This window comes from Podarcis gaigeae (assembly GCF_964106915.1).
Source record: "Podarcis gaigeae genome assembly, chromosome: 6".
NCBI lineage: Eukaryota > Metazoa > Chordata > Lepidosauria > Squamata > Lacertidae > Podarcis > Podarcis gaigeae.
In genome coordinates, this window is record NC_139682.1 from 23,110,815 (window position 1) to 23,138,134 (window position 27,320).

Genomic DNA, 27,320 nt, shown 5'->3' on the forward strand with positions numbered 1-27,320 from the left:
GACCATTAGGTCCAGTCGTGGCTGACTCTTGGGTTGCGGCACTCATCTCGCTTTATTGGCCGAGGGAGCCGGCGTACAGCTTCCGGCTCATGTGGCCAGCATGACTAAGCCGCTTCTGGTGAACCAGAGCAGTGCATGGAAACGCCGTTTACCTTCCCACCAGAGCGGTACCTATTTATCTACTTGCACTTGGATGTGCTTTCGAACTGCTAGGTTGGCAGGAGCAGGGACCGAGCAACGGGAACTCACCCCGTCGCGGGGATTCGAACTGCCGACCTTCTGATCGGCAAGTCCTAGGCTCTGTGGTTTAACCCACAGCGCCACCAGCGTCCCAGTGGTCCAGGATAGCCATGTCTAATCCTCTCTTAATGCCACCTACATTGGTGGACATCTCTGCCTCCTATGGGAGTGAAATCCATAGTTTAACTGTACATTGCGGTGCCCCCTTTGTATTGCTCTTTCCTGCGCAACTGGTGCTGCATTGGCACAGATAGCAGGTGCCGCAGGCTGCATGCGCTGAGCACTTAAGTGTTCCCAAAGCTCTGGGAGGGGTTCCCAAGCTCCGGTTACACAAGCTTATCCACGTCCTGGTTCTCCACGTTGCTGATTTCCCCTGGTTTCTTTTCTGCCCCACCCTCCAAATATTGTCACTTGTGGTTTACATCCTGGGACATTGGGAGGCTGGTCCAGGGCTCACAACAATTGCTGCCCATCCCTTTGCAAAACCGCTTTTATTACATATTATTAGAGCAACACCTATATAATTGCAGTCCAAGATCAAAGCTTCACTTCGGCCAGCACAGCCTTAAGGAAGAGACAGTCATGGCCATTCATAGCTTTGGATTCAATGAGTGGACAAGGCAAAAAGCGGGAGGGGGGCCGGGGGGGGTCAAGGAACAGACACAATGAAGCCAGACCAAGAAATGTAGTCTATGGAGCCAAATCCTCAATTCATGCAACTAATGTAAACTGCAAGGGAATCTCATCTCCCCAGCCCCAATCACAAGAAATGTCAGAGTTTGGAGTGATATCCATGTAAGAAAATTCAGCACTAAGAAGGGGGGGGGGAGATTTCTGCAAACTGTATACATTGATGTAGGTTTGAGTTAATGGAATGTATTTTAAATACAATTTATTCTGCATCATTCACACACACACAGGCACAGGCACACTGTTTTGTAAACGTTTATTCCAGTTTTGCTAGTCAGAGTGGCCGGTTACTGGAGTCAGACTCCTAAGCATTGGAAAGCTTATTCAGCCATATCTCTGCTCTCACATTTCCAAGCACTTCTGTGCAGCCATGAGATCTAGAAACTTGCTTTTTGAAAAAAAAAGCTGGAATTCTCAAGAAGCTGAGCCCTGCCCACTACTGCCACATTCTGTGCCCCCCCACTTTATTTTTTTGTCTCCACATAGCTACCTTAGATATACAGCCCTGGTTGGGAAGTGGGGGAGCTCTTACAAGTTGGGGGGCTTGTTATGTACAGGAGTTTGTATATTTTGCGCCTTGAAATGGCTACATTGGGTACCACCAAGAATGAATTCTGCAACCTTTATAAATTATGCAACTTAGGCATATTTCCATAAACTAGCTAGCTTGCTTGTTTATTTATTTAATATGATTTATATGCCTTTTGATTGCTTAAAGCACAAACCTCAAAGCAGTTTAAAAACCCCCTCAAAGACATGCCTGTTTTGTATACTTCATTCTGATTCGGCTAGTTGATAGCTCCTGGGCTTGTTTTAAAATGTGGAGTTTATAAGATGGGAAGGCCAAAATAAATATCTCTTGTCTCGGGCTACTCTCCTCCTTGCTCGCAAGTCTCTGCCATGTTTTCTTTTAACCTCAGAACGAAGCTGTTTGGCTTCACCTGGAACTTGTTTTGCAAAAGAGGTGGGGGAAATCTCTGCTTGGAATCAGGCCTAAAACGCAGCCTCCTTCCTTTGAGGCACATACCTGCTGTACACCTGAGCATATCACCTCCGCTCCCAGCCGCATAGCTTGCCCTCCCCAAATAGATTTAACTCCATCAAGTAAAAGGCAATTGGACTGCATCTTAAATCCAGTTTGACAAGGCCCAAAGAAGTAGAACCATTATTGCATTGTAGTCCCGTTCCAAGTAAGGTAAAGTTAAGGGACCCCTGACCATTAGGTCCAGTCGTGGCCGACTCTGGGGTTGTGGCGCTCATCTCGCTTTATTAGCCGAGGGAGCCAGCGTACAGCTTCCGGGTCATGTGGCCAGCAGGACTAAGCCGCTTCTGGTGAACCAGAGCAGCGCACGGAAACACCATTTACCTTCCCACCGGAGCGGTACCTATTTATCTACTTGCACTTTGACGTGCTTTCGAACTGCTAGGTTGGCTCACCCCATTGTGGGGATTCGAACCGCCGACCTTCTGATCTGCAAGTCCTAGGCTCTGTGGTTTAACCCACAGTGCCACCTGCGTCCCACCCATTCCAAGTAGGGACATCCTATTCAATACTACTACTAATAATAATAATATCCCGCACATCTGACCGGGTTGCCCAAGCCACTCTGGATAGCTTCCAGCATATCTAAAAATATAATAAACCATTAAGCAGAAAAAACCTCTCTGTGCAGGGCTGCCTTCAGATGTCTTCTAAAGGTTGTATAGTTACTTATCTCCTTGGCTCAGGGGTCACATAACTCCTTACTCTCCAAGATTTCTCCAATTAAAATAGGGACATCCTAAGGAAAAGCAGGACATTCCAGGATCAAATCAGAAACTGGAACAGCTTCTGTAAATCTGGAGGTGCCCCTGGAAAATAGGGACACTTGGGGGGTCTGCAGCTCATCCACCAAGGCATGCTTTGTTTTCTACATCCAAGGAAGCCACCTTATCCCAATGGCACATTCAGATGCGGAGAATATCACATTAGTTTTCCTGATTATAATGCCAGTACTTCTGTCCCACTTTCCAGTGTTCTTTCTACACTGCAGTGCCAGTTGTGTTGTAGAAGTGTGGTTTTTTGACTGATATACAGGCATGTCGCATTGCATTTCATCAACCCCAGTGGACGTGGTATGACAGAACAACAAATGTCATGGGACGTGTTGTTAACCCTCCATGCTTTTTTGCACATGTGCATTTCTGTTCCCTCTATATTCCCCTGACAAAATCGGCGGGAAAGAACTGCGTGTTGCTATACTGCCCCACATTTCGCCACTTTGCTCCAGGAATTTGCTGGGTTAATGGTGTTACAAATGTTTCTTTCCTTTTCTTTTATACACAGAAATGAGGGCTAAACCTCCACTTGAGATTCCAATAGATTGGACTTCCGGGTCGGCGCCATCGCCGAATGGCGGGCTCCCTCCGAGCTCCGGAGGGAGCCGGCTTGGCAGGGGCTGGGTCCTACCGCACCGGCGATGCGGGGACCCTTAAAAACCACGGCCAGATTGAGGCCGTGGACATGGAGACTTGGCTGGCACCGTTAGCGCCCTCCCGACTCGTGAAGGAGCCTTTTTAAAGGCTACGGATCGGGTGCCGGGGAGAAGCGTGGTGCTTTGAGTTCTCTGCTATCCCTGCCGAGCGCAGCCGCATGCCATCCGGCGGAGAGCGCTGACTTCTTCTATTGAAAATTCGGCTCTAAAGAAGAACCCGTGAGTAATTGGAATATGGACTAAAAAAAAAAAGGGGATAAATTTTTAAAATTCGGAGCGAACGGGGGAGGTGGAAAAAAGGAAGTCAGCCTACCCCTAAATTGTAGAAGAGCCAAAACAAAGGACTGGACAACTAAGATCGAGTGTAACCTTATCTTGCCGAATCAGCAACTTCGCGAGGGAAAATTATAAGATTGAGCTGGAGGAGAAAAGTGGAATTGTTTTAAAAAAAAAGCAACCCCCCCGGAATCCCTGGAGCGATTCGTGAAACTGCCTGGAGAAAAGTGATGGAGGTTTTGACAGCTGTCAAAGAGCTGTCAAAAAGGAAGATTAAAATAGAGACTTTGTTATGAGGACTTTGCCGGTTATATTTGTTATAAATTGAATACAAACTGTTTTAAATATCGGTCAACAAGCTACTTGGTCTGGTGGATGTGATTCTGGAAGGGAACTTTGTTACTGCAATCCACCTAGAGGAGCCGAGGGACATTGCATGTGTTTTTCACAGGAAATGTGAACAGTTGAATGGAACTTTCAATCTCCTGGGAAACTGCAGGAATGGAACACTATTTTGTCTACAGAGGTCTACATACTACAGGAAACAATGGAACTATTTGTTGGAAAATGAAAGGAACATGATGTAATGCTTTGCTTCAAGAATAACAAACCTCTGCAGAGACACTAGAAACTTTTGGAAAAAGAACATTTCTGTGGGAGAACAGAGAAATAAAAAGGAGGAGAATGATTGATAAGAACAAGGAAACAACAAGAACTGGACAGAACTGGGGGAACATTTGGGATATTCAGGTTTGACAAGCTTATGGATACAAAATTGGAGTTTTTACTCCTGGATATAAAAACCTGGATAGAAGAAATGGGCCCTCATTTGATAGACTCCTTCTATGATTGGACATCCGTAATTAAAGACTGGCAAAGAATCGGAGGGATATAGTATAATGTGGGAACTCCAGGAAGATATTAGAAGTGGAGGGATAGGTGAAACGCAAAGGGGAAAGAGGGGAGGGAAAATTGGAATCCAAAGGCTGTAAAATTATTATTTACATTTATCTTATTTTCATCTGTACTATGTTTGAAAGGGGGAAACCCGTGGAAGGGTAAAGATCGATCTTAGGGGACGAGAATTTGGATAAATTGGGTTATTGACGAAGAGTGTAATTTGGGGACAAGAATTTGTTGAATTTAATTGCTTATTCGGAAGATTTGGAACACAAGAGGGGGTAGGGAGGGGAAGTCCTAGTTATTGGCAATAGATTGGATTTAATTTGCTTTGATTTGTTCTAATTTGGAAAACCTTAATAAAAATTATTATAAAAAAAAAGAGATTCCAATAGATTACCAGAAGTATTTTTCATGTGAAAGCTCAAATACAATGCAGAAATTAACAATGGGGGAAATGTCTGGGAAATTGAATAAACTGCTGTCTGAATGCAGCCAAAGTATGATAACTGGGCTCACCTAGCACAGTATTGTGTCTGACAGTAGATTTCTAGGGTTTTCGGCAGAAGTCTTTTCTGACCCTACCTGGATTGAACCTGGAACCTTTTGGATACAAAGCATGTAAAAGATAAAAGGACCCCTGAACAGTTAAGTTCGGTCAAAGGTGACTATGGGGTGCAGCGCTCATCTCGCTTCAGGCTGAGGGAGCCAGTGTTTGTCCACGGACAGCTTTCCGGGCCATGTGGCCAGCATGACTAAACTGCTTCTGGGGCAACGGAACACCGTGACAGAAACCAGAGCTCACAGAAACGCCATTTACCTTCCCACCACAGTGATACCTATTTATCTACTTGCACTGGCATGCTTTCAAACTGCTAGGTTGGCAGGAGCTGGGACAGAGAAACGGGAGCTCACTCTGTTGCCGGGATTCGAACCGCCGACTTTCTGATTGGCAAGCCCAGGAGGCTCAGGGGTTTAGACCACAATGCCACCCATGTTTGATACAAAGCATGTACCCTACCACTGAGCTGAAGCCCTTTGCCATGGTTCTCTCTGAAGGGGAATTTGCACAGCTGGGCCCATGTTGCCAGTGAATGACAACACCAGGAATTAATAATGCCTGGGGGTGCGCAGTGAGGTGGCCAAGTTTGCAGGGGATACCAACTTGTTAAAACAAGCTTGATGAAGATGTCACCCCAGTGTGCCATAGTTGTGAAATAGGCAAATTCCACGCTAGAGATCATTAGGAAAGGAACTGAAAACAAAACAGTTGATATCATGGCACAGATTTAGAATGCAGCCACATTTGGAATACTGTGTACAGTTCTGGACACCTCAGCTTGCAAAGGATATTGCGGAGTTGCAAAAGGGCAACCAAAATGAAAAATCTTGGGAACTGCCCTGAGATCTCCGGACGAAGGGCGATATTATTACTATTTATTAAATTTATATAATGAATATAATGAAAGCATCCGGGGCTTTTTAATTCAGAGAAAATGCAAGTAAGAGATGGCATGGTAGAAATGTACAAAATTATTTTGCATGGCATGGAGGAAGTGGATAGAGGAAACTTTTTATCCTGCCATAACAATAGGACTTGCAGACATCATATGAAGCTGAATATTGAAGAATTAAGAAAGTATTTCTTCACGCGGTGTCACAGTTCAGCTATGGAATGATGGCCACCAACTTGCATGGCTTTAAAAAGAGGATTAGGCAAATTCATGGAGAATTGGGCTATCGATGGCTAAAACAATGGCTATCAGCTGCCTCCCTGGTCAGAGGCAGTATCCTTCTGACTGTCAGGTGCTGGAAACAGCTGGATGGGAGCTTGCTCTTGCACTCTGGTCCTGCTTGCAGGATTCTGATAGGCATCTGGTTGGCCACTGTGAGAACAGGATGCTGAGCTAGATCTGGCTGGCCTGATCCAGCAGCGTCTTCTCGTGTTCTTACTGGAATTGTCTCCAATTCCTTCACAGAGGCTACGTGACGTAAAAGCTGATGTCACAACAAGTAGAAAACAATGGATGAATTATTTCCCACAATAACAAGGAAAAACTTCACCTGTTGATTTTGGACTGTGATGCCTCTCATAAAGCAGGGGTGAGGAACCTGTGGACCTTCAGGTATTGTGGGACTCCAACTCCCATAATCCCTGGTCATGAACCATGCTGGCTGAGGCCAATGGGAGTTTGGAGTCAGGAGAGTCATGGGTTTCCAACTCATCTTAAAGGCACAGAGCCCCTGTCCATAAAAGTTGGTAGACTCTCCAAAGCTTCTCAGCCAACCACAATTCCTGGATGCAATTCCATGGGACAACATTGTGTCATGATGTAATGCTGCATACCCTCCAACATTTCTCCGATGAAAATAGGGACATGGTATTCCATAATGATGATGGTGGTAATTATATTTTTACTATTTATACCCCACCAATCTGACTGGGTTGCCCCAGCCACGCTGGGAGGCTTCCAATGTATATAAAAACATAAGAAAACATTTAAAAAAACCTTCCCTATACAGGGCTGCCTTCAGATGGCTCAGCGGTCAGATAACTCCATACCCCCCAACATTTCTCTGATGAAAATAGGGGTGTCCTAAGGGGGTGATGCTGTGGTCTAAACCACTGAGATCAGGTTGGCGGTTCGAATCCCCGCAACGGGGTGAGCTCCCACTGCTCAGTCCCTGCTCCTGCCAACCTAACAGTTTGAAAGCACATCAAAGTGCAAGTAGATAAATAGGTACCGCTCCAGCGGGAAGGTAAATGGTGTTTCCGTGCGCTGCTCTGGTTCGCCAGAAGCAGCTTAGTCTTGCTGGCCACATGACCTGGAAGCTGTACGCCGGCTCCCTCAGCCAATAAAGCGAGATGAGCGCCGCAACCCCAGAGTCGTTTGGGACTGGACTTAACTGTCAGGGATCCTTTACCTTTACCTTTCTAAGGGGGACATTCCAGGATCAAATTAGAAGCTGGGACAGCTTCTGTAAATCCAGGGTTGTCCATGGAAAATAGAGACACTTGGAAGGTCTGATGTTGTATTGTGGATATTCTAGGAAGTGTGATCAGGCAAGAGGTTCTGGAGAGCCTCACAAGCAGGCACAACACAAGGCTTTGTGTGTGTGGTGTTGGTGTTTAAAAGATGAGATGCCATGGCAACCTCATAAAGTTAAATGGGTTAAATGCAAACTTCCAGCTCCCATATGTGAAAATCTCACCCAAATCTCTTCACAGCCGCACCCACCCACACCCACACCCACACCCCACCTCCCAAAGCAGCAGGAGACATTGTCAACGTTTCCTCCCTTGTGCTGACATGGTGGGGGGGGGGGGGAATCAGAAGCCTTTTCTGCGAATGCCCTAGGAGCCTTGGGGTGGTGGAGTGGAGAAGGTGTTGAACCATTTGCTCTGCTCAGAAAGTGGAAGACTCGGGGCTGAGGGGGGAGAATGTTGGCTCTTGCACAAAGAAGGAATTTTCCTCCCCCTGGTGAGCCAGTGATAACCGATGCCGGAGATAAACAAACGTAATTTGTAACAGTCTGACCGGAAACCACTCCTCCACTCTCCCCTGGGTCATGTTTCAGTGATGCAATCTTTTTTTTTTCCCTCCAGGGGCACAAAGTGAAAAAGAAGGGGAATCTGAACCAGAGGTTTCTGATGAGGAAAAACGGTGACCAGAAAAGATGGATTATTTTGTGCAGTTTGCACTTTAACCACCCTCATTCTAGTCAGGATTGCTGCCCAACTGCAAGTGACATGCTCCTTGTATTATTAGAATATACAGTGGTACCTCGGGTTACAGACGCTTCAGGTTACAGACTCTGCTAACCCAGAAATAGTACCTCAGGTAAAGAACTTTGCTTCAGGGTGAGAACAGAAATCGCGTGGTGGCGGCGTGGTGGCAGCGGGAGACCCCATTAGCTAAAGTGGTACCTCAGGTTAAGAACAGTTTCAGGTTAAGAACAGACCTCCAAAACAAATTAAGTTCTTAACCCGAGGTACCACTGTATATTAAACATGCACAGTGGTGTCATCTGCAGAACATTTGTTTTGAATTTCTCCCTACCTTCTGAGGCTGACTTGCCAATTTTTTTTTTTTATAATAATATTTATTAAGTTTTTGTTTACACAATAAAAAGCATACATAATAACATAGTATTTTCCAATATCCACATTTCATTCTCATCTTTGGACTTCCTCACATCTCTTGTTCCTGCATCCTAAACTCATAAATTTTACTAGCAAATTATTAACTTGTTTCAATTCATATAATATATTTTTCCAATATTAAATCTCAGATTTTAGAATTTAAATCACTCTTTTGGAGACTTAGTTATAACAATTTATCCAATTTGACTTGCCAAATTTTGAAGTAACTGAAACAATACATATTGCCATCTCAAGGGGACGGAGACATGAGACGATCAAGTCCAGAATCTAAAAATACTTTCCGATCACACCTAAGATTTCATAAAAAGGAGGCTTGATAGGTTTTCTCAGGGAGGAAGTTTTACAGCCTGGGTACCACTGCAGAAAAGGCCCTGTCTCAAACCTTATTCAACGCAGTGGTCGTGAACCTGTGGCCTTCCAGTTATTCTTGGACCACAGTTCCCATCAGCCCCAGCAAAGATGGCCAACGGTAAGGGATAATGGGAGTTGTAGTTCAATAACATCTAGCAAGTCCCACATTCCACATTCTGCTTTGAAGGGATGGGGGAGGACAAACCTGAAATAGTGTATGTCTTGATTTCAAATATACGTTTAGAGGTCTTTATAATGCCAGCTGCTGGATTTATTTGGGAACAGAGTGACTGTTCTTGGCACCTGGCGCACTGCACACTGCTAGAGCCATAGATGTTCAACAGCATCCAATGCTCATTTTGCAGGTGCTGTGGCTGCGCATGTGCTGGGCCTTATCCAGGAATGGAATGGGGATGGACTGCTTTCGTGACCCTGAAGCCACAACTGAAAACGGTCTTGGTGCACCTAGGTTGATCTTGTTGACTCATGAGCTCTCATGCTCCAAATCTCCCACTTCCTGAACAAGAAAGGTCGCTGGGTTTGGTCACAATGGTGTTTTCAAAAGGCAGCTAAGGATATGCAGTCCATCTTATTTATTATGGCTATTTATATGCTGCCTTTTACAAACATTCCTTTGGAAAAACCCCAAATTCAGGTAAAAGAAACTGCAAAAAAACTAATAAAGCAGTAGAATCCAAGCAGTATAAAACAAAACAAAAGGCTTGGGAAAATAAGGAGAGCCTTGCCTGATAATAACAAGGTGAGGGCAAGTATCTCTGAGAAGTCCCATTAATTCAGGTGCCCCTCTTCAGATGGTGGAGACACTAGTGCAAGACTCTCTGTTTGAAGAAGTGCACACTCACACTTTCTCAGCTACAAGCTGGCACAGAAGCAGCAAGGAAAAGATTAATAGAGATGCACACCATTTTCTGTGCCCACACTAGTATAAGGTAAGAGATAGAAGGGGCTGGGGTGTTCTGACCAATGAGGTGAAAAGTACTGGGCTGGCCCTCCCCAAAGGCAGAGTGAGGCAAGAGTCTCAGATAGCTGATTCCCTCCTCACCCCCACAATTTGTTATTGAGTTTAGGCAATTAATACAAGGCAGACAATAGAAGATTTTACATAATGTAACATCAGACAGCTGGTTTCAGGTGTCATGGAGTAGCAGCAAGTTGCCAATCCTTTTATTTATTCTTGGTGTATTTTTACTACAGGGTGGGGGCTCAGGGGGGAAACTGGTCCTTGTGAGATTTTCAGCCAATATAACTTGACTGGTACGATTATTATCATCCACGCTGACTGGGAGGGGAGTGCCATTCTGCAGCTAGCTGCCTTGAGCTGGCCAGAGAGGAAATGAAGCCGGAATATAATTATTTATTATGTTTGTTTAGTCCCTTGCCACCTAAGAAGGCTCCAAGCAGGAGAAATGGTTTTGAGGAGATATGGAGGGTGTTTGTAGAATTTGTACTGTTAAAACGGAAAGGGGTCAAACCATCGCAAGAGGTGTTGGAATTTTGGGGGGTTACAATGGAATGGTCTCAGTGGTGGGGTGCACATTCTTATTCTTATTTATTTATTATTACTTTGTAAATAAAAATAAAAAAGAATGTATAAAATGTAAATAAATGTACAGTATAAAATATAAAGAAACAAAAATTTTTAAAAAGAAGACTTCGAGCAAAGTACAATATTTTAAAAGCATAAACATGGCATAAAGTTGAAAAAAGGACATTGCAATAAAAGCCAACAAACCCAATAAAACAGCAACAACTGCAGCAGCTGAAACATTCCACCAACAAACAGCAAAAATATCAATACCTGTCAAATGCCAGAGAGTTAAGAGATGTTGTTACCTGTTGTTAATAATGGCAGCAGGCAGAACTCACTGAGTATATGACAGTTGTAGGAGAGGAAGAACTGATGGACACTTTTGGCCATCAGATTTTTGGATTCATATTTCTTAAGCTTTGGGACTTTGGCCAGTCCTGTCCTATACCTTAGTATGTGTAAACAGAGCCTCAAGTGGGTGTTTAGCTATGCAGAAAATCCTGCTGTTTTGTGGATAGCCAGCACTTTCAGTAAAAACAAAACTGCAGAACTCTGCAGATTCTTTTAAATATGATGCATTCAGGACAGCAGAGAGATGGGGAGCCTGCAGCCCTCCAAATGTTTCTGGACTCCCAGCTTTAATCTCAGAATCAAAGAATTGTCGGGTTGGAAAGGAACCTGAAGATCATCTAGTCCAAGCCGAACCAGCAATGCAGGAATATGCAGCTGTCCCGTATGCAACCTTGGCGTTATCAGCACCATACTCTAACCCAGGCATAGGCAAACTTGGCCCTCCAGATGTTTTGGGACTACAACTTCCAGCATACCTAGCTAACAGGATCAGTGGTCAGGGATGATGGGAGTTGTAGTCCCAAAACATCTGGAGGGCCGAGTTTGCCTATGCCTGCTCTAACCAACTGAGCTATCATCCATTCAGCATGGACCACTGTCAGGGATTATGGGAGTCCATAGTCCAAAAACAACTGGAGGACCGTAGGTTCCTCATCTCGAAATAGCAATTAACATCCCAGGAAAACATAATATGACCCAGTACTCAGGTAGCATATTTGAAAGTATTCCAGCACTCATTAATCCTTACATGATCTCCTTAATGTATCTGAAGAAGTGTGCATGCGCATGAAAGCTCATACCAATAACAAACTTAATTGGTCTCTAAGGTGCTACTGGAAGGATTTTTATTTTATTTTTTGTCCTTAAGGTAGGTTAGTAGTACAGTGGTACCTCAGGTTAAGAACTTAATTCATTCCAGAGGTCTGTTCTTAACCTGAAATTGTTCTTAACCTGAAGCACCACTTTAGCTAATGGGGCCTCCCGCTGCTGCCGTGCCACCGGAGCACGATTTCTGTTCTCATCCTGAAGCAAAGTTCTTAACCTGAGGTACTATTTCTGGGTTAGTGGAGTCTGTAACCTGAAGCGTCTGTAACCTGAAGCGTCTGTAACCCGAGGTATCACTGTATCTCCATTTTGCAGGTATGGGGGCAGGAGGAGCTGAGAAACAATAAGCTTGGTGAAGAATTTCAAATGACATGCTGGATGCAAAAAGCAGACCTTTTAGCTTGTACTTCTAGGCATATTTACACAGAATTCAGTCCAGTTGTGGGCTTGTCTCCTAGGTGTGTGCATATGACTGCAACATTAGTCACCATGTTAGAACAGCTCTAAAAACTCTGTTGCCCCTTAAGTCAAGAGTGCACAGACTTCAGGTTTGCAGGATCTTTAGGCCGGTGGTAGGACTCTCCTCTGACTGCTCGGACCAATGTTTCTCTGCTGAATTATGACGACTTTGGATCCAACACGGTTGCCTGCAACAGTATGACTGATGGGCTGGAATCTGCGAGGGCTGGGAATTAATTTCTGCTGAGCAGAATTTTGCTGTGCATTATCTGTGATTCTATGGTTCCCCATGCAGCTGAGCTTTTCGACTTGAAGTGATAAGCAGAATACAAAAAAAATGTCTAGGTTAGCGTAGCTTTCTGATGGTGAAAGAAAACCTTGTGAACTGTAGCACGCCTGCCACACACAGTTAGCTTTCACTGCACATTTTGGAAAGCAGCAAAAACATAGAGGCTAAAAGAGCTTTGCTCCCTGGGATGTGGCAAAGCAACCGGAGTTGGTCTCCGCAGACTTAAACAGCTCCACCGCAAGCCAAAATAGGCTAGGCTTTCTTTGCGAAGCAACATGCCATTGTGCTGCTGTGGCTTCACTGTCTCTTCCAACACTCTTGGAGCATTCAGACAATTTCTTTGGCTCCCCAAGCCAAGAAAAGTCTGAATGGGAAGCCTCTTTATGCAGAACAGGAACTCCCAACACAAGGTCTTCGATTTCCCAGACGTCCAAAAGGTACAAATCAGAGGAAGTGCCATTTACAAGCTGCTTCTACCAAGAGGCCCAATTTCCCCACCAAAATTGTGTGTGTTTTTAAATGAGATCATTCTTTAAATTCAGGACTTCTGGAGATGTGCGAGGGGGAGAGCGGCACTCATAAATTATTTCCTATTACTTGTACTGTCATCAGCACTCCCATTGGCTTATGCCTATATGGGACTCTTGTTCCCAGGTTGACATAAGTGCCCTGCTTCTGAATTAGATTAAAATACCATCTAGACCAGCATTCTACTTCCAGCAGTGAGCACATGTCCCTGGCATAGGGAAGATTCTTGCATGTAATCATAATCATAATAATAATTTATTATTTATACCCCACCCATCTGGCTGGGTTTCCCCAGCCACTCTGGGTGGCTTCCAACAAAATATTAAAATACAGTAGTCCATAAAACATTAAAAGCTTCCCTAAACAGGGCTGCCTTCAGATATCTTCTAAAAGTCTGATAGTTGTTGTCTTTGACATCTGGTGGGAGGGCGTTCCACAGGGCAGGTGCCACTGGACCTGTGGGGTAGAAAGATGGAGGTGGAGATGTTCCTTCAGGTATACTGGACTGAGGCCATTTAGGGGTTTAAAGGTCAACACCAACACTTTGAATTGTGCTTGGAAACGTACTGGGAGCCAATGTAGGTCTTTCAAAACCAGTGTTATGTGGTCTCGGTGGCTACTCCCAGTCACCAGTCTAGCTGCCGCATTCTGGATTAGTTGTAGTTTCTGTGTCACCTTCAAAGGTAGCCCCGCATAGAGTGCATTCCAGCAATCCAAGCGAGAGATAACTAGAGCATGCACCACTCTGGCGAGACAGTCCGCGGGCAGCTAGGGTCTCAGCCTGCATACCAGATGGAGCTGGTAGACAGCTGCCCTGGACACAGAATTGACCTGTTTCTCCATGGACAACTGTGAATCCAAATTGACTCCCAGGCTGCGTAGCTGATGCTTCAGGGGCAGTTACCCCATTCAGGACCAGGGAGTCCTCCACACCTGCCTGCCTCCTGTCCCCCCCAAAATAGTACTTCTGTATTGTCAGGATTCAACCTCAATCTGTTAGCCACCATCCATCCTCCAAGGCAGGAGTGGGGAACCTTCAGAACCAGGAACCAAAAAACTGAACTTCAGGACTCTTCCCCCTCATTGGCCCTGTTCTTTGCCTGGTGTCAGGGACTGGCTGGCTGAAGGAATGGTGGGAGGCACCAGCCGGGGAACCCCCAAAGGAAACCCCCAAGGAGGAAGGCGCAGAACCCGGGGATTGGTGGTGGGGTGCCAAGGAGAGGCCAGAGGGAAAAGATTAGGAAGAGGTACTGGATACTGAAAGAGCAACAGGGGGATGTGAGCAGGAAGAGCCAGTGACAAGGGGCAGTCCAGACTCTGAGGATGAAGCAGAGGAAGGGAGCCAAGAGGCTGTGGAAGAATCCAGGGTGTCTCCCTCTCCTGCTGAAACAAGCTCCCCTAGCCCCTGGTCTCCAAGAACATGCAGAATAATGAGGAGAGCAGAACAGAGGCCAGAGGTGTGCAGACATAGTTCAACATTGCTTGGGAAACATCCGGGAGGGGAGGAGCCTTAGAAAGGGTAGAAGGCCCCTTTGTCTGAAGAGGCATTCTACACGTTCCAGTGGTCCTAGGGAGTCACCGCTTTGGACTCAAAACAGATAGCATGCACATAGGCAGGGCTAGAGCCTTTTAGCTGGTCCATGTGAGTAAAGGGAGATGAGTCAAAACCTACCCAATATTCTTCACCATAATAGAATTATGCAAGAGAAAGCAGGATTTTTATTTTTTTTTAAGAAAGTACCAGTTTATTTTATCAAATCAGTGACAGTGAAAACAAAAGCAAATATACAAGAAATCTCATTTGAGCAATCAGGAGGCAGACATGTTTTCCAAGCAATCGTTATAAAAATGTGTTAAGTATATAATCCTCCCTACTCAGCCCCCTACCCCAAACTAAACAATTCCAGAAGCCAAGTTTGAAAAGACTTGTGCTTGTGCCAAAGCAAAATCCATTGCACAGACTTAAAACTTTACCCATATGTTCATCAGAGCAGTCTAACATACACATGATAAAAAATCATCGCATGAATTCACTGCCAAAAGTGTTTTGTTTTTGTTTTTAAGGGAAGAGCAAGCTGTACATTGTTCTGGTAACGTCTTATCAGAGAACCTTGCACAGGCCCCTTCTGTTCATGCAAGGACCACAAAGTTAAGTGTTAAGACTATGTCACGTTTTTAAAAGCTACAGCTCAAAGAATGCAAGTAGTTCAAGATTATGCCAGGATCTGTGTGGTTAGGAGATGGCCTTGTGCTGCACAGTACCCGATTTCCTGCAAATTACACAACCAACCCCCCTCCACTGCACGGAGACTTCCCTTTGCTCTCAGAGGCAACAAGACTGTGCAGATGCAATCTGATCACACTGGAATCAAGCGGGGCCCTGAAAAGCAACTTCCGAAGAGACTTGCTTTCTAGGAAACCCAGTTTACACCAGATGCACTGCAAGTCACAGCAGCCGTAGTCCGCGCAATGCAGCTTAAAGGTCCTTGTAATACCACTATCTACATCCCCAACCCCAACCCCAAGAACTAGGCTCTAAGCCTAGCTCTGCTGCACCAGTTGCACACTTTCTTCCAAATGAGGGGTGAGGAATCTCAAGCCAGGATGCCAAACGCAAACCTCTAGGACACTACCTGCCTCTCAAGACTCTCCCCAGGCAACACACCTCTTCATATCCCCCTTTTGCCTGGCTAGAAGGTGTCCTTCAATTCTGAGAGTGCCTTTGGTTGCCTGGATGGAGCAGAGAGAAATTAGCAAAGGAAACATTTACATTCACTGCTCCACCTACTTTTGCTTCTGCTCCTGGCTCGCTACTAGCATGTGGTGGTCCTAGAAGTTTGCCCAGCTGGAAAGGTGGTCCTTAGTCCAAAACGAAAAAGAAACCACTTCCCCGTCTCCACTTTAATCTTTGCACAGCACAGACTTGTTGTTCGAAACTTTTGCACCATTCTGGCATAGCCACCAGTGGATCAAGATTCTCCCCAACAGGAACCAGCATTTACAGTCAGGTAGAACCAGCAGCTGGAGAAAAAGCTTAGCCCTGAAGTGGTCTTCTTTAGAAGGGGAACAGCAATGTGTCATTCGGAACTCTGAAAGCCAATAGCCTCAATTAAGAGCCCAAAAGAAAAACCAATACGTATTTGGAGCCTCATGGCACTTGCCTGGAGGGGGAATAGCAACTTTGCACAGAGACACCACTCTCTGTACCAAACAGCTTCTGAAGTCTGACTTCTGTCACCCCGTGGCCTTAAAACGGGATAAGCAAACAGGAGCATGTGGCCGAATCATACCCGCACCCCCAGCAGTGAAATTCCATGCTGCCCGTGCAGTGAAGCTGGGTGTAAAAGCTAGACTCCAACCCACACAGCTGAATTGTTCAGCTGCCATTGATTAGCAACACCATATGTGAAGTAATGACTCCATGGAGAAGAGGAAGACATTTAGGGGAACTCTGCAAGGAAGAGAGCAACTCAGCACCCCTTGCAGGAAGGCTGTACAAAACCTCAAGTGTGCATTTTACTGGAAGATATAGAGCTCCACAGCACTGATAATATATTACAAGGCTAAAAACACAAACCTCCAATTATTATTTTAGTCATGTTCAAAGAAATCTGATTTTTGCATACAGACATTAATTCTAGCAGAACTTATTGCCTTCGGGTATAGTACACAGAATCAAGCTTAAATAGTTTTCACAATCATTAGGAGTTTCATTATATTAGTGTTTTACGTATAAAAAGAAGAGTTACCAAAAACAGAGCAGCCATCTTAGAAAGTATAAATAGCTCTATATAAAAACAACACCCAGAAACTTATTTGCTTTTACTCCAGAAAATATATTTATAATTATATATAAATATTCTCTTCTCAACTGCCTAGAATAGCCTATGATATGAGCTTAGAGAGCTTTAACATACTGTAGCTGCTGCATCGGTTCTGGCAATGAGCGATATAAAATGCCAGTCATCTGGAGAGATGTCCAGCAAAGGGGGAAAAGGGACTTAAAAAAAAAAAAGAATTCATGAAAATTACAAAATATATATACTTTTTAAAATTTCGGAATACTTTCTACAAACTTGTATAGGCAGGGAATTTTTCTTAGCGTCTTGTATTTAACCCTCTTCTAAAAATAAAAAAGGTATTTCTTCAACTCAGCTCCATTTAAAAAGTGGGAGACATCCCCCCTGCCACACACACACACACACACACACACACACACACACACACAGTTCTGCTTTTATAGCCCTCTCTCCACCAAGGAAGAAATCATCTCTTCACACAGCCGCGTCCAAAATAGTACTGAGATACTCAAGTCTGCAGAGAGCAGATTTGCTCTCTCCCAAGGCTAATGTGCACTGTAGCGCAGGAGATTTCATAAATAAGTTCTTTACAATAAAAGAAAAAGCCTTGCAGAGCTGGCCCCGCTACAGGTCAACCTTCTTACAGGTAGAAATGAACTTACACCTTTTCTGCAGACAAGACAAGTTGGAGCACTGCGACCAAATGCGAACAGTTTCACATACGAAACCCCTTCACCCAACCAAAACAGAGCATTTGGCAAAATTTGCTTTGCAGTTCAGGACACATGCACACTCGCACACCCCACAAGGGGTTTTTTCTCCCTAGGACGCTGCCTTTTTTTTTACTTTGCGTCCTCATTGGCTAGTGGGATGGGAAGGGTCACAAAGTTTTTTTATATATATATATAAAAAAAATCACTTTGACGGTTAGATCCAAGAGAGCATTTGTCTCAGAGCATTTGTCTCCAAATGCTTTTTTTTTTTTTTTTTTTTTTTTACAAAGTCCGTTTTCTGACTCCCAAATGGGTTTGTGGTGTTGGCAAGCCTTAGGCGTAGAATTCGTTTGTGGGTGCTTTCTTGTAGATCGGCTTCTTGCCCAGGTCGTAACTGCCCTCGTCCTTTTTCTTCATGCGATAGATCAGGAGGAGGATTGGGAAGACAGCAAACAGCAGCAACCCGACTGCCCCACCTGCAATAAGAGCTGGAAGTAGCGGGGAGAGGGAGAAAGGAAATAGCAGCATATAGTAAATACTGTGGAAACAGAAGAGATTTGCACCTACTTTCAACACATGTCATACAATGCAGCTTCTGTCTCAAACCTACGCTACACAGTAAGTGCTGAAAGCCGTTTTGCACCCAACTTTAGTTGCGGCTGATACTAGGTATTTTTTATTATTATTACAATTAATTCATCCAACTGCTGCCCTAAAGAACTCAAGGTAGAGCACAACGTTCTCCCCCTTCCCACCTATCCTTGCAACAGCCTGTGCTACGAGGGTCAAGGTATTGCCAGCCGTGACTTTGAGAGTCATTCCAGTGCTCCAGGAAGTGTGTGCAAGAGAGATCTCATCTACTGGAATCACAACTGCTGCATACGTCAGCTCCATGCACGGGTCAGAATGTCTGCACAGGTTCAGCATCATAATAATAAATAATTATTATTATTTATTATTTATACCCCGCCCATCTGGCTGGGTTTCCCCAGCCACCCTGGGCGGCTCCCAACAGAATATTAAAAACACGATAAAACATCAAACATGTTTTATAAAGCATGCATGAGCAGCAGCCCTACTAAAATTCAGGGCACAGTTGATGCTCTCAGAAGCTATGCAGATGTTCCAACCAATGGAAGGAAGCCAGGTGCATGGAAGGAGCATGGCCCTATCTTTGTACTTATCATCTCACTAGAGCAGTGTTTCCCAACCTTGTGCCTCCAGCTGTTTTTGAACTACAACTCCCATCATCCCTGACTAGCAAGACCAGTGGCAAGGGATGATGGGAATTGTAGTCCAAAAACAGCTGGAGGCACAAGGTTGGGAAACACTGCACTAGAGATCAAATATGTTCCATGGGGCTCCAATCTCTAAACACAACTTCTTGCACCTACTCATATGGAGTTGGGGAGAGGGGCTGCTTAAACCTGCTGAATGTTTAGGCTGAATGTAAGTTTAAGTAACGGAAATGCTTCTATTTTGGGTAGCGACGTGAGTAGACGACCGCGAGTTTCTCAGAACTGTGGCTGCCCAACTACAGGCCTTCACATGCTTATAGAGGATTGGCCATGTTGTTTAAACAACAGTTAAAAATACGTCCTCTCCCCACCGCTCCTGTATATTTTCGTTTTCCTCTTATTTGTGCAATACACATCCGTATTGTTAGTTCTTTGTATTCCTGATAAAAAGCTTCTCTTCAGCAAATGAAGCTTCTTCCCATTTTAAGGAGTGGTAAACTTAATTCTTCCATCAAAAAGAAGATGGTTACCTGCCAGAACTTCTGTCCTCTCAAAGATGCTGCCATTGGCTGTGCTGGCCATCGAGATCTTGTTGGATGGCTCATCGCCTTCTTCAGAGGGCGCAGGTTTCCTGAGAACAGAATCGTTTTCTATTTCTATCACAGCAGGCTCGCTATCCTTTGTCTCTCCTTTGGAATAAGGGATAAAGTTGTCCATGGGCTCCTGAATGAAGTGAAAAGATGAGTCATGCCTTTGTACCTACACAGCTGAGAGCAATGCTTCACAGAACGGAAAAGAAAGAAGGGTGAACGGTTGAACCCGTCTGGGCGCCAGCGTCTCCCCTTAAGTGTTCCAAGAGAACAGTAATAACCAAGGGTCAGCACATCTAGAGATAATATGGCAGGACTGGCCAACAGCTGTAGATGCTGCTCCAGAACAGATTTATGTTGTTTATATAGCAGAGACACCCTGGTATTCTGGAAGCAGATAGCACTGTCAAGTGTTACTACACTCTACAAACAGACTTGTCAATGGACAAATTTTACGATGATTTGGAATTCATTTTTATAAATACCATATTAAGTTAAGGTCTGGTTAAACTACAGTAACTTTTGTTTTTTGTAACGTATATGTCAGGGGTTCAGAAGGAGAGACACAGGAGGGGGAGCAAATGGAGAGTGAGGAGGAGGAGTATGAGGGGGGCGCAGGCAGTGACAGTGGCCAGAGTTATTCCACAAGCCTCTCTAGCGAATCGGAGGACTCACAGAAGGGAGCGTCGGTGGCCAGAGCGAGGGGGGCTCCAGGGGGGAAGCCCCAGGAGGAAGGGGCCAGCGGGGAGTCCCTGAGCAGCAGTTGGAGATCAGGACCAGCGTCTCCACCAGAGCGCAGTGGGGAGGGGGAGTCCCAGGAGTCGGGACCAGTGTCCTCACCACCAGAGGGAGGAGAGGAGTCAGGTTTGGCAATGCCCACATCAGGAAGCGGGGAGACGGTCAGAAGGAAAGTCACCGGCTGGGCGCGCGTGCCAAGTTCAAATGTACAGGAGCGCGGCACAGCGGGGAGCCCGGGAAGGGAGCCAGGTCCTAAAGCCCGCCGGAGGGAGGGGCAAGACTCAGGAGGCTCAGCGTCAGAGGAGTCCAGGAAGGAGGGAACCCCAGAGGGCAGAAGGACCCAGCGAAGGAAAGAACGGCGCAAGAGGTGGAGCCGGGCTAGAATCTTAAACTGGTGTGGGTGGAGCAGTGAGTCAGAGGGGACTTAGCCGGTCTAGCGTCAAGACGTGGGTCTGCGCGCCCGGAGCTTGGAAATGGAAACTAAACTTTAATAAAGACTTTTGTATATAACATCCACTGGGTGTTGGTCCTCTGTGAGCTGGGACCTAGCGGCAGTCCTGACAGTATACAATTCCTTTTTGTGTTTTTTTTCTACTTTGTTTTCTGCATTGGTACTATTTCTTTTTCCTTTTTCTTATCCTACTCTGTGCATTTGTAATTATATACTTTTTATTTTCCAAAAAAAGAAAATAAAAAAGTGCTACTACACTGTACTGTTTGCTACCTCGGTATGTGCCATTTCCGATCGCCATTTACCTTGCGTAGCACACCTTTAAAAAAAATAAATGCCCAGGGGTCTTTAACATGCACCATTTGCCTATGCCAAAGCCATGCAGATCTACACAATAAGTAAACCTACCCAGCAGTAACCCATTCCCTCATCCCCTCAGTAAAAGGATTGCTACTTGTTCAATGGGACTCCACACCCCCTTCCTTCTTCTCCCACCACATGTGTACCACACCTACCCCAAATCTGCTCCAAAGGGTTGTGGGGGAAACCCCGGGACAGATTTAGAGAGCACACAGTGGGAGGAAAGTCCAATGTGACAGGCATAAATCCTTGCGCTGACAGGAGGTTCGCTCAGCAGTGCAGCAAATACAAGCCACTGTCGCTTTGCATTTCCAGTTTTCAATGTTCCTGCAGGGGTTCAGTGACACAGCTGGGTGGCCTGTTCTCAGAAGCCATGTAAAAGCAAGTCCTAGGTGGCACATCAACTGAATGACTTCTTCGCCAAGTGGAGAGTATTTGCAAATACCTACCATAGGTCTTTCAGAGGCTGGAAGTAAGGCATCCTCTGTATCATCTGCATAATGAGGGGGGGAAATGTATTAATTATCACCAAAACGAAGCTGCGTTCCTTCAGAAGACTTTGGCAAACTTGCATCAGACAGCTTATCGCCTCATCGTGCACTCTCCTCTTTCACATCTCCACCCAACCCCCCACTTCCCTGACCTAGTGGGTTTTGCTTCAGGCAGCCAGTTGCAAGGACTGCCACTGCAAGTCCACACACAGCGTGCTGTTTGACTTGTTTTCAAGAGAGGAGCTGCCCTTCTTTCAAACACCCATTCCTTGAGGAGAACTGGCTCATGTAAAGTCCCAGATCTGCCCCAACTTGTTGCGTGCTAGTTTCGGAGCTTGTTTTTCCTCCGCGTTGAGAACGCAGCGTGCAACAAGCTGTTGGAGCAAGGCTGTGCTGGGAGTTTGGGAAAAGCAAAGGGGACAAAATGCGAGGCTGTTGTGCCATCAAAAGGCTGAAGTAATGAGAGGGGAGGGAGAAAGAAGAGCCATTTCTGAAGAAAGGAGGGGGAAAGCGTCTTCCTAAATACAGCCTTAATGGGGGTTGTCTAACAGAACCACAACAATGTGGGAAATTTCCCTGGCTGGTGACCAGCTGCCGCAGGTCAGTGAGGATATTTGAATTTCTTAGCTAGTTGTTCCAGACAAGCGCAGGCTGCGTCCCCACACTGTTGGAACGGTGGTTGTGTGACAGAAGAGCATTTGTTTCCCTTTCAAGTTAGGCATGTGAACTAGAAGGTATAAGCAGGCATTCAGATTGCAATAAATGGCGAAGCAGGTTGAGCATCTCCCATCCACACACACCTGGCTAAGGGTGGTTGTGCACTCGCAAAGCCTCAAATTAGGGAGTACAATGCTTTCACCCCAAGTTTAGCCAGATGATATTCAGCAAAGTAAATAGGAGCACAATGCAAACAACCTGTGTTCATCTCAGATTCATAACCTGCGGCTCACTACAAGCCTAGGCAAGAAGAACAGATTCTACACATGCAAAAGGCTGTTTGGCTTGGAGCTAGAGGCAGTTTAGACTGGAGCATATATACCTTCTTCATCTCCTGAACCTGAGTAGTCATAGCCATCTTCATCAATTACAAAGTCAGGCCTTGAGTCCTCATCATCTGGCAAATCTCCAGATGGAAATTCATATAGCTGTGGGTCCATAGTCTCGGTTTCTCTCACCTAAGAAGGGAAAACGAGATTTAAAAGGAATGGTTAATAATAATAATAATAATAATAATAATAATAATAATAATGATGATGATGATGATGATGATGTTATTATTTATACCCTGCACATCTGGCTGGGTTTTCCCAGCCACTCTGGGCAGCTTATAGCATATATAAAAACATAGTAAAATACCAAGCATTAAAAATTTCCCAATACAGGGCTGCCTTCAGATATCTTCTAAAAGTTGCATAGATCTTTATCTCCTTGACATCTTAAGGTGTGATATTAGTAGTCGGGGGGGGGGGGATACTAGAAATTAACAGACTGGGTAATTAGACACAATAATTTAATAAAATCTGAAAATTGGGTGAAAACAAATAAAAGAAAAGGGAGTTAGAATTAATTCTTCTAAGAATTCTATTTTAAGTGTTATGAACTAGCATAAATAAGTGAGGAATTAAGAAATAACTGGAGTGTTTATGCTGTATTAGTAGGATTTAGAAATAAGTAGTTTATTTAGAGAATGTAAGACAAAGCATTGTATTCTTAAGCAGAAATTAAATGAAACTTTAGAATTGTATTTTTGTGCACGCGCGCTCTCTCTCTCTCTCTCTCTGTGTGTGTGTGTGTGTGTGTGTGTGTATTTAGATATAATTTATAGGAAGAGTCTTGATGGACCAGATGCCAAACTGGTTGTTCCAGAGATAGGCAGAATTCAAAGATGTCTTGATAGCTTGATTCAAAGATGGCTTGTAGCTTGATCAACCAACTTAGAAGAACATGTTTAAAAGCCACAGGTGTTTACGGGCTGCACAGCTGGCTCCTGCAGGACAGGGGCATTTCTGCATCAAGTTGCAAGATGTACCATTGAAAAGCAGCAACACCAGTCACCATACCAGAGCCCTAACTCGAGCTGGCAAGGTGACACATAACAGTAGATCGCCCAAGTGCCAAGGTGTACTGCAAGCCCGTTGATAATTAAGAGGGTTGCCAAGCCATTACCAGAACTAGTGCCAGGAGAAGATGTGGTCCATTTCATTTGCTGCCTTGTTCTTCTCTACCTGCGGAGTTTCACCCACTCTACTCTGAAACTTCCTATGCATCAAAATAAAACCTCTGCTTGCTACAGCAGGGAAGGGTGAAGAGAGCTTGCAACTTCTCTGGCTGCCAGCTTTAAAGGCACCACGACAACCTGGCAGTAGCAACCCTATTTAAAGTTCTTGCAACCATCTTGCCCTATGCTGCCAGTGGGCAGAGAGAATGTCTGGCCTGTCTTCCCCCACAGTGCTGGTGCCTGGAGCCAGCCGTATGTGAAACGGCACTGTTTGCTTCCCCAAGGCCTCCGAATTCAATTAACACAATTATACAAAGGTTGGAACTGACAGATTTGTTTGCTTCCCCCATCTGAAAATTCTGCTGACAAGAGGATCAAAGGGTGGTTTTTCTTTTTTCTTTTCGTAATAAATACTAACTCACTTGAATTAAGTGCTCCATCAAGAACATACAATTTAAAAAGCAAACTCAGCAGCTGCCCTTTGAAAATAAAAAAGAACTAAATGCTGGGGCCTAATGCAGCCACAGATATGGAATTAGCACAGCAACAGCAGCAATAGATAAGCTGTTGCACGGTACATAAAAGCCAAAGTGACTTTGCCAAGGTTCAGGTGTCAAGCTACGCAGTTTCATAAGAGCCTGTTTACCTTCCACTGTTCAAAGAACCTGTAGCAACCTTCAGAGTTACTCTGAGGTAAGACAGCTTCCCTTGCAGCTCAGTACACCTTGGGTATCAAAAGACCAGTATGGAAGCTTAGAAATACACACAACTCAATTCCAGAATCGTTAGGTCATTTGCCAGCTTGGGGACTGAACTATTTTTTGTTTCCGCCTGAGGGACAAATTTCCATCTGCCCGGATAGAGGTAGAATTTCTCTGTGTCAAGGTATCTGGAGTCACTGACTGAAGAGCAACTGATTATTAACTTACTATTACCAGAGGAGAAAGCTTTTACGCAGGAAAAACTGAGAACCCATACAGCCAAAGAGGCTGCAGCACTGGATGGATGACCCAATGGCACTAATAATGAATGGCATGTTGATGGAAACAGGTCAGAAAGTCCTTTTGCATCAAAATAGTCTTGCCAGCTCTAGTCTGATGCAAGTTCAGCACCAGTTACAGAGGCAGTCAATGGCAGCAGTGGCCTGTGGTTGCTTCCGATCAGGACTAACCAAGAGATTCCAGATCTCTCAACCGTGCCATGCTACAGGATCTAGACACTCCGCATGCAACCCAAATGGAAAACCGAACTCTGCAAGATGGGATGCATTTTGTGTGCAGAATTTGGTCCTTGAGGCCACAGACGTCTGAGAGAAAGAGTCGGTCTGCATACGGCGACCAGCTTTTGTCCTCATTGCAAGGCAGTCCAAAGCAATAAGTTCTTAACTGCTGTGGCACACCCATATGTCAACTAAGGCTGCATTCATTGTGATGAATCACAGGTATAACTTTCCTTTGTGCCCATCTGTTGCTGACAAAAGGCTTGAAAGACTAAGCAGGCTAGACTAGAAAAATGGCTAACAGAAGTGGGCGGTGGGTGGGTGTGTTATCAGATCAGAGGATGAGCAAGACTACAGTCAGACATGCGCCATCTTTTGTGTGCTTTGATAAGCTATTACTTAAACTCGTTTGCAAGAAAGTGACCGAGCCGGATACAAACACAGACTTGACCCAGATGTGTTTGCTGCTGAAGGAGCCCATGCGATTGAATGAAATACCATTGTCCTACGTCAGCCATTCCCAATCTGGTGCTCGATCCCCAGATGGGAGTTGTGGTTCAAAATGCATGCCAGGAGGGCACCAGAATCAAGGCTTTCCTCGAGCCCATGAAGTCAGCACCAGCATTGGGCGACTAAACCAAGAACAAAACTTCTTTATATGTATAGTAATACATAGAGTTTTTGAGAGTTAACAGACTTTTAGTGAGGCCAAAAAGGTACTGAAAGACAGCTTCTTTAGCAGTAGAGTCTATATCTACAGAGCACCAGAAAACAGAATATTTGGGCACAACTTGAGGATAGAGCAGGAGACAGGATTGCTCCATCCACCATTTTGAATCTCTCCCCAAGCTGTGGCCACAGTCACAACCCCCAGGAAGGACAAGCTTGTGCCGTGTCCTGAGGGAGCTGCAAGTCAAACCTTGAAGAGCAGCCTCCTTTCTTGCTTGCTTTTAAGCACAGCTCTTTAACCCCAGGTTAGCTTCTCAAATGTGTTTCCTGCACACCCAAGGTTTAATTATTCTGCTTTGGTTTATACTAAGCTACTCCCGATGCAGCTGGGAATATGGGTCACTAAGAACAATAGGGTTTGTTGCTAGGCCTAAGGAACATTGGACAGCTTACTTCATATGAGCAAATTGTAAATGGAGACTGAGGCTAAACAGGCCATAGAATCAAAGAGTTGGAATGAATTCTGAACACCACCCAATCCAAATTCCCTGCAATGCAGAACTCTCAACTAAAGCATCCATGACAGATGGCCATCCAACCTCTGCTTAAAAACCTTCAAGGAAGGAGGAGTCCATCACCTTCCTGGACAGGCACTCCTGTTGAACAGGGTGGTAACTACATTTCTGTGCCCTGGGAAGACTTAAATCTGCAATGCCAACCACTTTCCAATATGAGCAAAAATGTACTACTCTACTTTGGTAATATGGTGCCCTGAGTGAGGACAAAATTTAGCACCCTTTCCTGAATATTTCTTATTCTCACAATAATTCCTGTTGGTACAGTTGTTTTTCATGGATCTTCTCAGTAACTACTGGTGTAAATATAGGTGGTTGTTGTTGTTGTTGTTGTTGTTGTTGTTGCTGCTGCTGCTGCTGCTGCTGCTGTTCTCCCCTCGGCTCAGCGCCCTGTGTGAGGGAACCACCCATACTGTCCTAAATCCAGCACTGATTCTATGAAGGTGCATTACGTAGTCTTGCTTGGCCCTTGCTGCCATTCTTACAATAGGAAGCTGCACCCAGAATGAATCACTTGCCATTCACTCTGTCTACATGCAGTCCCATTTCTATGCCCCAACTGCCCCCAAATCCAACACACAAGACATTTTGATAACTGGGTTTCCTTTAAGAACTCCAAAGTCTCTAAAAATGTTACATCTGAGCAGGGCCCATGCACATTTGCTTTGGGCTAGTTTAAATGGCAACTCTGTCTGGAGATCCTTTAGGCTTCCACAGAGTTTCAGGTATCAGTTTTGGAGTTTGCAGCTAGGTGTCTTCTAATAAAGGGAAATTGGGTTCTTTTCTGTTTCCAAAGACTTTACTGGTCTTACCGACCTGATATTCCAGAATCAATGAATGAATACATTGCAAATCTATCATAATGATCTGGGAGCATTGAAAGGGGTGGGGGGCTTGTTTACCATGCTCTGTCCCACCCTAAGAGCCCTGCTCTGTGCAAAGCAAACTCTGTGGGTGCCGATTTTGGATTTTGCTGTTCCTCCATTATTTTCTGCTTTTTGAACAGAGCTGCACAGGGTCAGCCTGATGGGCAGTTCTGTTTGTTTAACAACCAGAGGGGCACTGCAGCTCCACGAGCTTCTGGCAACGTATACAGGCTTTGCTATTAATATGCTCTCCAGCTGAATCCTTTAACTACAGAAGCTTGTCACTTCTACATTT

At 45.0% G+C, this 27,320-nt stretch overlaps 1 protein-coding gene across 4 annotated transcripts in view; it reads right to left on the reverse strand.

Moving 5' to 3' along the window:
• Positions 1–27,320, reverse strand: part of SDC4 (syndecan 4) — a 236,189-nt gene that overhangs the window by 194,508 nt on the left and 14,361 nt on the right. Inside the window, exons 2-6 of one of the 4 annotated variants that reach the window (XR_014566088.1) lie at positions 22,518–22,653; positions 21,437–21,480; positions 19,379–19,571; positions 16,285–18,098; positions 14,814–15,942 (exon numbers count right to left, since the gene is read on the reverse strand). Coding sequence is in view for 1 of the 4 variants with exons in the window: in XM_083746355.1 (XP_083602481.1) it covers positions 17,944–18,098; positions 19,379–19,571; positions 21,437–21,480; positions 22,518–22,653 (528 nt within the window). In the remaining 3 variants the exon portion in view is untranslated. Of the gene's footprint in view, positions 1–14,813; positions 18,099–19,378; positions 19,572–21,436; positions 21,481–22,517; positions 22,654–27,320 lie in introns of those variants that run through there. The other 3 variants (XR_014566089.1, XR_014566087.1, XM_083746355.1) reach the window with 3 other exon arrangements.